Source organism: Euprymna scolopes, chromosome 31, assembly GCF_053919585.1.
Source record: "Euprymna scolopes isolate OS-2025 chromosome 31, ASM5391958v1, whole genome shotgun sequence".
Lineage (NCBI taxonomy): Eukaryota > Metazoa > Mollusca > Cephalopoda > Sepiida > Sepiolidae > Euprymna > Euprymna scolopes.
This window is the reverse complement of record NC_136512.1, coordinates 14,724,804-14,739,321: the sequence shown is the minus strand read 5'-3', so window position 1 is coordinate 14,739,321 and position 14,518 is coordinate 14,724,804. Positions and strand designations below refer to the sequence as shown.

Genomic DNA, 14,518 nt, shown 5'->3' with positions numbered 1-14,518 from the left:
TACAAATCCTAAGAGCAATAGGAGCCTTCTATCATATCTGAAAGTGACACAATGTTCAACGAAGTGACTTTGGAGATGCATTGCTGTATAACTCATGCTCTCTACAAGTCCAAGTTATGAAACAGGACCATTGCCAGCACCCTCAAAATGTATCGCTGGATTGCCACAAATAACAGGGACATGCGCAGAGTGATGAAAACAAACTTTCCAGCCACAGTTATGGTCTTTGGAGTAGTTTCAAGTGAGGGCCACATCATGCCTCCTCACATCTTCAAAGTCGGCTTCAAAGTCAACACCAAAGTGTACCTGGATGTGCTGAAGAGTGTGGTGATCCCCTGGTGCAATCAGGTGGCTGCTGACAGACTCTGGATGTGGTAGCAGAACTGTGCGCTGGCCCACAAGTCCAAAGAGACCAAGGCTTGGTTTCAGAAGGAGTGCTATGACTGTAACCTTCTCTCACTGCCCCACTCCTCCCCTGACTTGAAACCGCAGGACTATTTTGTTTGGTCATACATTGAGAACATCACCAACATGACCTCCCACAACATCTAAGCCAGCCTGATCGCCACCATTCGCCGGTGCTTGTGGAAAAGGCATGCTCTCAGTTCCAGACCTGTATCGAGATGATGATTGAGACTGAAGAATAGATGTCAGCTCTACTACATAATCAAGTTACCTGAATTGATTTTTTTCAATAAAAGTTTTAAAATAAATCTGCAGTATTGTTTTCTTTAAGGGGACAATTTTATCGTTCAACTTTGTGTGTATGTGTGTATATGTATAAAACTATTTGAACTTTTTTTATATATGCATTGTATATATTAAAATGTTTCCCTTGAAATATTCCTTCAGGTGTCGAATTTTGTGATGTAAAATTTAGCTATGCATCCCGGCCAGACACGCTCGTTCTGCAGGTAAGTACATCTCTTCTACAATGAATTAGTAATTTTGTTAAAGAAAGTCCACATTCAATAGTAATGTTATAGATAATATATATATATATATCTATAAAAGTGAACGTCTGTCTGTCTGTCTGTCTGTGTACATTTCCCTACGCAATAACTCTGTCAATTTTTAGTCTATAGACTCGAAATTTGAAATACCGGGTACTGAGATTTGGGAAAATCGATGTGACGGGTGTCAGCCAGAAATTTGGCTGTTAAGGGGTCAAATTTCAACGATTTGACCTTTAAGAACTCTACCAAACTCCTCCGACAATTTTGGGTCTAGACACTTGAAATTTTAGATATAGGTTCCTTGAACCTGGATCTAACTTAATAAAGTGATTTGAGCCCGAAACTATAAATTTTAAGGGGTCATAATAGGGGTCAGATTAAAAAAAAAATTTACTCTTTTTTTTTTTTTTTGCTCAGCATACACCTCCAAACACCCGGGCAACGCCGGGCTGAAATGCTAGTATATATATATATATATATGTAATGTGTATTATTATATAGATTAAAAAAATAATTATCTCTAGAATAATGGTACCTTAGTTCTTTAGATGATTTCATCTATATTCCATTCTACTCTTAAGAGTCTAGTAAACACACACACACACACACGCACACACAAAAATGTTTTTTCTGATCTGTCATATTTTCTTTAATCTCATCTCCTACATTTCAATAATGATTTTAGTTTTAAGTGAAAGATTCCAGAAAAAATTTTAAAAACTGCATTTTTCTATTAATGTGTAATACGTAATATACTCTGCTACTAGTCTCTTGCTCCTTGACAAGGTTCAAAAGAGTCGCAAACCAACCTGATAGGCCCTGAACTGGAAGCTTCAACCTCTGTCCCATCGACGAAATGTTGCATCCCTCTGCCTGTTCTACAAGTATTTTACTGGTGAATGCTCTGACGAACTGCAATCACTTGTGCCCCCATAACGTGAGCACCCTCGACAAACCCGACAGGCTGCTAAATTCCACCCCCACACTGTAGAGATCCCTAGATGTAAAAGATCTTTCTACTCCAATAGTTTCTTCCCCAGAACTGCTAGACTTTGGGAATTCCATTCCAGGTCCTTGCTTCCCCAACAGTACTGACGTGCAGAAGTTCAAGTGTAATGTGAACCGACATCTTGCTGCCCAAATCCCTACATAGTACCCCAGTAGTTGTTGCCCCTAATAGTAGCCCCCTACACCAAAGTGGCAATTTGCCTTGTTTAGGGTGAAAATGTAAAAAAAAAAAAAAAAAAATACTGCCTAATCCCATTGACACACCGGTTCTCGTTAGATCATTGAAGTTAAGAAATGTTGAGCCTGGTCACAATCTTATGGGTAACCATTTGGGAATACCAAGTGCTGTATATAGGAGGATGTCAACACTTACCTGCAAAAACTAACATTGTCATTTTTTTTTTTTTTTTTTTTACATAGGCATCACCACATTATCAAGGCCAAGAGGCCACTCAAGGATAAGGGTTAAAGAGTGTACAGTAGAAATTGGACAATATAGTAATCATTAGTAATGAAAATTTGGTAAATTTGATAACTTATATGGAACGGCTCATCAAGAACTTATTTATGTTAGACTTGAACACAACCATATTGTAGTCAGCAGGAAAACGGAAGACAATTCCACAGGCGTGCAGTTCTAAGAAAGAAGCTGTGTTCATGGAATCTACGTTTAGGTTTAGGCACAGATAAAGAGTGGGGGGGAATTATTGATAGTGTTTACAGCTAGACGAGTGTTTCTTGTGAAAGTTTGGCGAGGGGGGACCATAGATTGAAGCTCAGTCGAACACTTTCCATGAAAATAACGATACATCAGAGACAAACTCGCAACATCTCTTCTGTGAGATAGAGGTTGCAAGGAAGAGAAAAGGACATCTCCTACAAGGCTACGAAGTCTATTTTGAACTCTTATCAAGGCAGGACAAGTCCTTTCTAGCAGCTCCTGCCCAGATGTGGCAACAGTATTCCATCCTTGGACGTACCTGGCTCTTATATAGATAGAGAATTGCATCAGCAGTGAGATATCTACCGGATCGATAGAACATTTCCTGATCTTTAGATACTTCCTCCTTCGAGTGATGCCAGTTCAACCTGTTTTGGCTGAATGCTGCTGTAAAATTAAAGAGTAATGATCCTGTTGGCTTAGGAATTGAGAAAGCAACTTGATGTCATTACACTTGTTGTGTCCAGAGAAATAGTTTCACGGAATAACGGAATAATGGAATATCCGAATAAGTAAACAAGCTCATTATGAGTTAAATACAATTTATTCACGGCAGAAACATTAATTATTTACAGAACGATATGCATGTGTTAGCGTAGCTGCCATATTGTTCATTTTCTTCCCTCCTTTGCAACTCTCCAGTCTTTCTTTCTCAATATCTCCGTTCAGTCTTGAAAGACAAAGGATACCCCCTGTAGAGGCAGCTGCGCATGTGATTGTGAAGCAAGGGTTGCACAATCACCAACCACACCTCCTGAATCGGCACTATTTGAGTCCAGTGGCAAGGAGAAGTCCAGGACAACTGGAAACAATCCCGAAATAAGCGGAGAGCACATAGAAGTCCCAAATGGTCACCCATTTAGAACTGATCAGGTTCAACGTTGCTTAACTTTGGTGATCCAGCAGGTTCCAGTAGGAACCGGTGTGTCAACATGTGTACAGTTTTCCTTTAGAATCTATAAAAGGGTGATAACTCCTACTTTCTTTATTAGTTATTTCCTCTTTTGATCATTATAATAACACTTAATAATCCCAAGTGAAAGTGTTTTTTTTTTTGTTTTTTTTTATGGAAATTGCACCTGACAAGATATAAGGAACTAAAAATAAAAATACCACTTCAAGGTCAAAAACTAACAAACAACAAGTGAGAAATGGATAATCCAACCCAGAAAAGAGTAATTCTTTCCCCTTTGTCAGAAACGTGAATTCAATCATGGAATATGAGGATTAAAGGACAAAATAAGGGAAGCAAGAGTTACACAGCTGCTGAAAATAAATCCAAGATCCACTTTTTACTTTCCTTAAAATATGCAGATTTCTTCTGATAACTTAATACTTATATATATATATATATATATATATATATATATATATATATATATAGGTGGTGTTTGATCAACACTGCTGGGGAGCCATGATGTAATATATTGTTTTCTTTTTAAATCCCTGAAACAGTATTTCATGGTAAACAACTGATGATCCCTTAAAAATAAATTATTACTGGTACTATAGTGAATTTGAGAGAGCAAGTTGATGCAGTGATTGCAGATGATTGAATAACTAACTGACTAAATGGTTTTCAAACGAATGATAAAAAGTATATATTTTTTTGTATAGTTTTAAAGGTTAAAAATTTCCAAGAGAGATATATATATATATATATATATATGGCGTAATAAAAGATTTAAAAAAAAAAAAAGAAGGTAATTGCAACTTCTCTTCCAATTTTCAGATTTTGTAGTCATCCCCAAATACATTTTATTTTCTTTTAATGGATTGATAGTTGCTATTTCTTTCTTTCTACCAGAATAGATTCGTTGATTGATTTAATTATTAAATGAATGATTTTGTGCTACGAAACAGTTGTTGTCAAGAATTATGTATGTCAGTGTAATTAAAGGAATAAATTATAACATCATTATCAACATAATGAAACTTGGAATATATATAGACCTTTTTGTTATTTGTTTGTTATATGCTCTGTAATTACACTGAGCTTTATAAATTAAAGATTGGTATAAATAAAAGGTGAAATATAATTGAAAAAAAAAACAAACATTTTTTCACAAAAATAAATAAATATATATACATATATTAGTCTTGAGTCGATTAATTGGAATCAGAATCTGGTCTTGGAATCAACATCGGAATCGAAAAAATTTGTCTCTATTTTTCAATGCCAAAAACAATTCCTTTAATTACTTTTATTTATTTATTTATTTTTTTTTTTTGGTGGTAGTAATAATAAATTAGTCACCAATCTCTGGTCCCCCCTCGCCAATCTTTCATGAAAAACATCCGTCTAGCTGAAACCACTGTAAGTAATTTTCCCCACTCTTTATCTGTGCCTAAATTAAAATGTAGATTCCATGAACAACGCTTCTTTCTTAGAAGTGCACGCCTGTGGAACTCTCTTCCGTTTGCCTGTTTCCCCACCTAACTACAACTTGGATGTCTTCAAGTCCAATGTAAATAAGTTCCTGATAAACCGCCCCCTTAAGTAAGACATTTTAACAAATCTCCATTTTCTAACAATTACCACGATATTGTCCCATTGATTACTGTACACGCAATAACCCTTATCCCCGAGTGGCCTCTGGGCATTGATAAGTGGCAACTTCCATGTTAAAAAAAAAAAAAAAAAAAAAAAATATTTATTGATCTAAACTTCCAGTCAAACTAAAATCTATAAACCACACGTGTTTTTACATTTGAGAAAATATAAGCACATTAAGATGTGTATTTATGGTAATTGGGACAAAATAACCATTTTATAGATTTAACTATAACATTTGAAGACTTATAAAGGATCAGTAATTGTATCGGGAATTTAGTATGGAATCAGTAATTGTGTTGGAATTGTCCCATCACCAAAGTGAAGTAACACATTGTATATAGTAAGTTGCTTTTGTCAAAGAATTCACATGTAGGTGTGAAGTTTTTAGAATCTACCTATATGGATCGCCCAGCCACCTTAACACACACATAATTACAGAGGCTTAAAATTGATTGATCAGATTTTGAAAGTGATGGTGAGAATAATTGGGCAGCAGATAAGAAATCAGATAAGCATAGATTTTTTTTTTTTTCAAATAATACTGCAAGAAATGTTTCAATTACTTCCTTCCTAATGCTCCCAAATCAGGCTATCCGAAGATACTGGCTTCTGTATCTAAAGTGCATCAAACATTGATGTTATTGTTTGTTTTTTTCCTTTCCCTTTGCAAATTTTAATCATGTTCTGTAACAATTTTTCATACAACCAAACCAAACACCATGAATAAATATTTGAAGATATAAAGAACTTGAAGCATAAACAATTTTCTCTAAAATAATTGGATTCAGCATTGAATAACCTGAAGGAGTTGATATGCCATAAAACAAAACAACCAAACCCCATATGGAATATGTAGAGGGGTGTGCCGAGAATAAATTTATCCTAACTTTTCCAATTTTTTTGTTTTTCAGGGCGTGTCATTTAGGGTTGAAACTGGCAAAGTGATAGCTCTTGTCGGCCCCTCCGGTGGAGGCAAGTCAACGATAGTCAGTCTTATAGAACGATTTTATGACCCGCCCAGTGGGAAAATATTTCTCGGTAAGTATTGTCTTATTCTTAATACTTCATAAGCAACTGCCAAAATGGTTATATGGTTTGTGACTTTGTTTCTAAAATTTATATAAGTGTAAAGTTTGTGCTGATTTGCGTATTTGTGATACTATTTATGATTTATCAGCAGAATAATGGAGAGGAAGTCATTCACCAAGGCACATAAAGGAAAGCTGAAATAGGATTGTTAATCAAGATGTGGCAGATAATGATTTAGAATTATCGTTTTCGGGGAGAGTTTCTTGGTTTGTCCATGTCTTTTGGACATCTCATTAATGGTTGTCCTGTCCTGGCTACTGGCACCAGTTCTCCTGGACAATAAAACCAATGAAACGACAGACACATCCCCTTACATCAAGGAGTTGGTATGGCATCAGCTATAATCGGCTATGCGTCGACTAGTGTAAGTTTGGTCGTCTTTACAGGCAGCATTTCTATCGTTGTTAATGGCAGGTAGGAACCTCTGCTGCTGAAAATTGAACGCTTCACAAAATAGCAAACAAAACAATTTTTTTTTTTTTTTTTTTTTTTTTTTTAATAAAAATATAAATTTATTTATTTTCACAATTAAAAAGCATTATCAGACCCGATAGTTGAGACTTGTCCATTGCCGTCAGAATCCAAGCTTTAACTGTTTACAATTACAATTCAATTTCTTTTCTTTGTGAAAAGAAAGAGACAGGCAGAAAGAGAAACCTGCATCTATAACAAGCCTGGTAACGAGTTCTTTTAGATTTGACCTTTCAAAGCTTGTGGTCTTTGTTTTAACACAACCAAGTTTCGTAAACACTTGTCAGTCAAACCTGGTCCGTATATTTTGACATTTTGAAAATCAAACATCATCTGCATGACATCTGCATGCTTCCCCATGAGAGCAAGTTTGGCACAAGAGACCAAAATATGAAGAGCTGGGACTCCTACAAAAAGGGCTCTCACCCATTGTTCCACAAAGGCAGATTTGAATGTGGTAGTGGGCTTTGCAACAGTTTACCACAGTTGGAGATAAGTTGTGCACAGTCTTAGATTTGCGACATTTGATAGCAGTTTTGAGTTGCGAGTTTGATGCAGTAGAGCACAGGTTGTGGTTTGGAGGAAATGAACTGATTAACTGACTGACGAATATAGCCTTGACAGATGACTAAGATGTGGATATTAGCATTCAAAGAGTCGATGGTGTCATACGCACACACCCAGAGTGCAATTGATATTTTCAGAATATGTTGGAATTTCTGTTTTGCTTTATTTTATTATACTTGTAAATCCGTGTATACGGCCGTTACTAATGTGCGAAACGATGACATGGCCAGAGGAGAAGACGAAGGAGAAGAAGGCCATGGAAACAGTGTTAGGTGTTAGTCAGCGGTGTTGTCGAGCAAAGTAACACATTGTGTATTGATCTTTGTGATGATTAGTATATAATCTAGTGTGAAGATCCAACTTAAATAATTTGTCATTCGGTTGATCTAAATATCTCTCAAGCTTTCAACTCTCAGATCTGTCCTTATCTGCTCAAAGCCAAACTCTCTTGAGGACTTCCACAGTCCGCAAATTGCCTCAAACAACTCTGACCACTAAATATATTAACTTATGACCAGAAATCCTATATTCAGTCTTCATCACAGCATTAACCTTCCCCCCTCCCTCCTGTGTGATACTGATACTGATGATTACTTATGTGCTTACCTTCACTGCCACTTTTGACTGTCCACCTGGAAATTGACCACGAACTATGAGGTACTATCGTGTTTCTAGAGTTTAAAAGATTTTTGCACTACCCCTCCCCTCCCTATCTTTTTACTCAACTGATTTTTTCATAGATTTTTTTTTTCTTTTTTGGTGGGGGTAGTTCATAGTATCACAAAGTATCAAAAGAGATAACTTAATGCATGCAAAGAAACAAAAACTCTATCACTTAGGTAAAACATTCAATATTTATGCTGATGATATTTCCATCTATGGCAACACTTCAAAGGTAAGCAAAGACTAAGATCTTCCTGATTCTTTCTCTTCTGACAGTGAGCGTGTGGTGCAATCGGGTAAAAAATGGCTAGTTACCTTTAATGCATCCAAAAGCAAACTTGTATCTTTTCGCTACCTGTGTTCTGATACCCACTTGATCCCAATTGAAATGAGTGGCTCTTGTCTTGTGGAAGCATCCTGCTTTGACAAACTTCTGGGATTAAGTTCACTCCTGATCTGAAATGAAAGACTTCGATGCGTTGCCAAGGCAGCTGGGAAAATGATTGGATCATTCTACCACTCCAGAAAGTATCATTGCTCCCAATGACATCCTCTACCTTCACAAAACCCAAATATAGGATGCCAAAAAAGTCACTGAAAGGTTTTGAACTTAGATATCATCAAAAATAAAGAATTTTTCTGTAATTTTAACACAATCTGACTAAGACATTGGGAATTTTTTTTACGAAAAAAAAAATGCAAAATTCAAACAATCTTTATTTATGAAAAATAATGTTTTTTAAATGTTGTCTATTCTCAGCTTTGCATAGTTGTGCTTTTTCCAAAACAATTATTCATGACAGATTGCAGAATCTCTGAATTGCGATTTAACTCCCTTATTTCATTTCTGATGTTTTCCTTCAATTTTTGCAGGGTTTGTTAACATAGACTCTTTCTTTAAGATATCCCCACAAGAAAGTGTTGTGACTTGGGCTATCTCTTGCATAAAAATGCTGTCGATAAGCTGTTGGAGTCAAAACAATTGACCCCTGATTTTAGTAAAACAATTTCATAACTTGCGTACGTTGTTCAATGCTACACTTATCCATAATTAATTTCCAAAATATTATCTGTAAAATATCTGAAATAGAAAAAAAAATAATTAATGGTAAAATGACAAAGATTTTCAACCCTTCAGTGACTTTTTGGACACCATGTACATCTTAAGTTTACCATGAATTTGTTAAAAAAATGTAAGCAATACAAGTTTATTAATTGTTTGTGTAGGAAATAAAGTTTCTCAACAATATATATGTCAATAGGTTTAATAGTAAAGAATAAAATCTCTAAAATAAATAATTTTTAAGATAAAAATGAGTTGAAATCAAGTTCCGTCTGTGTTTGTTTACGTTTGTGTCAGCTGCTGTTTGTGCTTAGCGATGAATGCCCTGGAAAAGTCTCTTCTGATTAATGTTTACCAGTTGTAAAATATAACTGCAATTGTAGACTGGTGCAAAACGCAGTAAATGATTTATAAAACAGTTTCGTAAATGTCACACAAATGATATCAACAATAATCGTATGGTTAATACTTGATACTATTGAAATTACCTCTAAAAATAGGAAACCTGATTAGTGTTTTTTTAATTAAAAAAAAAAAAAAATGAGTTAAAATGAAGTTCTGTCTGTTTTTTTACGGATGTATCAATTATTGTTTGTGCTTTATGATGAATGCCCTGGAAAAGTCACTTCTGATTAATGTTTATCAGTTGTGAAATATAACTGCTACAGTTTCATAAAAGTCACACAGAAGTGATATCGACAACAATTGTGTGGTTAATACTTAATCTTATTGACCTCCTCCCCCACCGAAAGGAATAATATAAAACAAGATTATTGGATTCATTATTTAAAAAATAAAAAATAAATCACAATGTTTATATCTTTATTGCGATATGACTAAGAAAGTTTGGGAAAAGAATGGCTTTCAATGCAAATGATAGAGAAAAACTGTGAAATTGTTAAGCTGGTATTCCTGTGAAGATGCTTTACAAGTCTAAAAAATGGTTAAAAAAAGTGTTGCAGTTAAATGAAATGTGAGCAAACCCCATAAGCCTCCTTGAAACTGGCTAGCAGCCAGTGAGAAAAACAACTTCATTATTTACTTGCGGGCGTTAAAGAATGAATAAATCTGGTCAGTGTGGAAAGTGATGTATTCAATTGAAATGAACAGTTTTGTAGTGTTGAGAAATGTCCAATCAAAAAAATTTGCTCTCCACTTTCTCCTTGGCTTTCTTTTGCCTTCTAACGTACCCTCAAAGCATAACTTTGACAGGTCAGTGGTTGATCGTTTGATATGGCCAAAATGTTTAAGGTTTTATTTTTGATTTTATCTAATAGAGGGGGTAGGAAGGTGGTTCAAGACGGAGGGTGGATATTTTGTTGTTTTTTTTTTTTTTTTTGATCACGCGATGTCCTGTAATGAAACGTGATTTTGAAACCCCTCAATGTGATTGGCAGGTTGTGTGACCATATTGAATATATATATGTGTAGCGTCTGTGTTTTTATTACTATGTTTTTTTTTTCTAGAAAGGAAAAATTGTGTCTATATATATATATATATATATATATATATATAAAGGTGCTTTTTTAAAATATTTTATAGGTGGTTTTGACATCAAAACTTTGAATCCGTCTTGGTTCCGTAAGCAGATTGCTCTTGTGGGTCAAGAACCAGTCTTATTTGCGTGTTCGATCAAAGACAACATTTCATATGGAAAAGATTCTTCCTTAGAAGAGGTAAGGCACTTTTCTTATTCATTTTTTTTTACAACAAATTTATTAGATGAATGAGTATGTTAACTAGTTTTGAATGATAGTTGTAGTCTGTTTGGTTGCACTTATAATCGTTGAAGCTGTCTAGCCGAGTTAAAAGGTCAAATCTGATAAAAAATATGGAAATAAAGGAAAGAAAAGGGGAGTTGGATAAAGAATGACACCAGAAGAGAATTGTTAAGCGATCAATTGATGACTGGGAACAAGTTCAAAACACATACAGAACTTAAATTTGTTTTCAAATGTATGAGATACTAGCATAAGATTTTCCCAAAAATGAAGCATTATAGAGATATTAAGGGTTTTTGGATTTTTCCACATGTGCCCTAAAATCGAATAAAAAAAGTGTGGCTGGCATGGTAATGCATTACTTTTTTTTTTTATTCAATTTTGGGGCACATGTGGAAAAATCCAAAAACCCTTAATATCTCTATAAGGCATCATTTTTGAGAAAATCTTATGTCATTTTTTGGATTCCTTGGGTCAAAAAACTTACCTGAAGTGAATTTTCAGGGCTATACGATTTTCAATCAGAAAAATATTCAAAGAAATGACATCACAAAATTGTCGCTTGAGCGTCACATTATGTGACTAACACCAAAACAAAAAATGCTCTCAATCGGGAACCGCTTGGAGTTATGTGCTCAAATTTTCAGGATTTCTTAGTTCCTATATTGCAGTGCAAACTACAGGCAGATCTGGGGACATGGGTGTCAAGCCCTGAATGATTTGACATGAAATAACCGATAAACATATTTTAATTAATGCAGAATTTTTAATTATGACAAACAGAAATAATATAGGTATTAAATGTAATGTTAAATACCTTTTTTTTTTTTTTCTTTTTTTTTTTAAACGGAAAGAAATTGAAACATGCATGCAATTATTATTTTTTTTTTTTCGGAATTATTTACTTCTGGTAAATAAAAAAAAGAAAATACTCCAGCTGAGATCGAAACCAAAACCTAAATAATGTGAGTCAAGTATGATAACTAGAGCTATGACAAAAGAATATTCTTTTCATTGTTTTGACTCTCGAGTGTATATCCGATACAGTTAATCAATCGAGAAACACATCACTTTATCTAAAAACATATAAGATATAAACTTATATATACTCGAGTCAAAATAATGAAAAGAATATTCTCTTGTCATAGCCCTAATGATAACCATTAGACCAGCTTGACATGATCTTTGAAAACAATATTAACATAAGTAATCTGTTGTGTGAATGATTCACGCATGTGCATTCGGTGGAACAGTTGACAAACAGATAAAAACCCGATGATCCCCACGTACCAATTTTTAGATTATAACCTCTTAGCAGCACTTATATATATATATATATATATATATATAATTTCATTTACTCACATAAAATAAATATACGAAAGTATAAATTTATGTGTAAACTTTAAGTATTTACTTCAAAAGTGCTCAATACGTAAGTAGAGCTAGTTAGTAAGTTATAAAATATATATGGCGATTAAGCTAGACTGAATATTCTGCGTTTCATCCACTCTAGGACTCCTCAGGCTTATGCGCATATATATGAGATACTGAAAACCCATAAGATTGTATAATACTGTAAACCTAACGTCCAAATAATAACTTATATATATATTATATGAAGATAATGTCTATTGTGTAAAGTTGTGTTAACTTAAAATAGAGCATTTGGGACTTCTGCATTTATATTAATGGAGATTTGATACCTGCCTGTCTGTAATGGAAACCATACTGTTATTATTCAATTTGTTATTCTTTGTTGTCCTGATAAATCTCTCAGGCATTACCTCTTTTTAGGTGGGTGAGCAGTGTAGGATGGTATATATTCTGTTGTCATGACACAATCCTTTTTTTTTGAGCTGATGGCAGTGTAGTATCTGTTTTGTGATCATTGTACTATCCTTACAAAGACTACTTTCTGTTTTCACCCAACTTTATTCTTCTCGGCTATTTGATGTGATACCAGTCGATACCAACACAATTTTTTTTAATTGGAGGGAGGTGGGGGTATTATTTATATTATAATTATCATTATTATAATTGTAATTATTTATTATAATTAGTTATCATTTTTATAATAACTATTATAATTATCGTTTATTATTTACTATTATTATTGTTATTTATTATTCATTAATGTTTTTTCTCATTTAGATCATGTACGCTGCTCAACAAGCCAATGCCCATGATTTCATCCTGTCGTTTGAAGAAGGCTACGAAACACTCGTTGGCGAACGAGGGGTTCAGCTATCAGGAGGACAAAAACAGAGAATTGCCATCGCCCGAGCCCTCATTATGGATCCATCGTTACTTTTATTAGACGAGGTATTATGTTTTTTCTTTTTAATTTTTTATTTTTTTATTTTTGGTGAACATTCCCATACTGTTAAATTACCAAATTTTCTTGTTTTTAAATTATGACTAATCTGTACTTGCTTCTTGAGTTATGTTCATGCAGTACCTGGGTATGTCAATTTCCTTCATCTGTTTTCTCATTTTAAACTAGAATGAAGAAAAATATTTGACATCTGTGGAAAAAAAATATATATATATGCTAATTTGTATGAAAGAGTAAGTAACTATGATGTTTTGTTTTTATTGGCAAAAAATAAAGAAAAATTCAAAAATTATTTTTAAACAAAATTAATTTTTTTATTGAAATAGTGCCGAATACACTTTGTCTACTTTTTTGTACATCATCAAAGAAAAAAAGGTCACTTGGTAAAGAAATGTTAAAATATGTGAATTCAACTCCCCATGTGGTGTGTTCCTGTAGGCATAGTCCCTAATTCACAGTAGCCTCTTATGTCTTGGTGGCAATGTGCAAAGATACGTGTAAAAACCACATATATATATACATATATATTTAAGACTATAATAAAGACCCTATACACCTTTCTACATTACACTTGTATAAGCTGTATCGCCTGATAAGGTCTCTAGTTGCTAGACTGTGTGGCAACATATTACTGCTTATCTAAAAACAAATAGAAATTTTACCCTGCCCTACTGAGCACTCTTTTATTAACCTCGTTAAACTTCATTGGTTACTTAACCTCTGAAAAACAATAACCTCGGTGTGTGTGTGTATATATGTGTTGGGACGATGTATTGGAATCAGAAAAATTTGTGCCTATTTTCTGATCCTCAAAACGATTCTTTCCGTTGTCTTTTTTTATTTGATTAAAGCAAAATCTTCCACTGATTTTAAACTAATAGTACAGATCATCACTCACCATGTATTTTTATGCATGAGAAAATATTTGCACATTTAACTTTTTTTAAAAACAGTAATCAGTACAAATAACAACTCTATATTTAGAAATTTATAAAGAATTGGAATTGGTAATTATATCGGAATAATCCCATCACTATATATATATATATATATATATATATATATATATATATATATATATAATGCTTTTTATGTAAATTTATAAAACACATACACGATTTTAAAAAATATATAAAACTCCTGTGAGATTCAAACTTGAGTATTTAGATCATAAAAACCTTTCTTAAGAATGTGTACGCTACCTATTCCTTTTTTGTTAACCCACTTCTATTTGCATACAGACAAACTTAATTATTATCCCTTGTTTGTTATCACCATACAAAAAGAAAAACAATATTTTTTGAAATATGCAATTGATCTAGAAGTTGATCTGAGTTCAGTTATGAATTGCGATAAGATAAGA

At 33.7% G+C, this 14,518-nt stretch overlaps 1 protein-coding gene across 2 annotated transcripts in view; it reads left to right on the top strand.

The window, feature by feature from the left end:
• Window positions 1-14,518, top strand: part of LOC145255640 (uncharacterized) — an 89,753-nt gene that overhangs the window by 68,467 nt on the left and 6,768 nt on the right. For both annotated transcript variants that reach the window (XM_080114172.1, XM_080114171.1), the window contains 4 exons: window positions 853-914; window positions 6,154-6,280; window positions 10,639-10,772; window positions 12,972-13,142. In XM_080114172.1, the coding sequence (XP_079970298.1) occupies window positions 853-914; window positions 6,154-6,280; window positions 10,639-10,772; window positions 12,972-13,142 (494 nt within the window). The remainder of the gene's footprint in view (window positions 1-852; window positions 915-6,153; window positions 6,281-10,638; window positions 10,773-12,971; window positions 13,143-14,518) is intronic.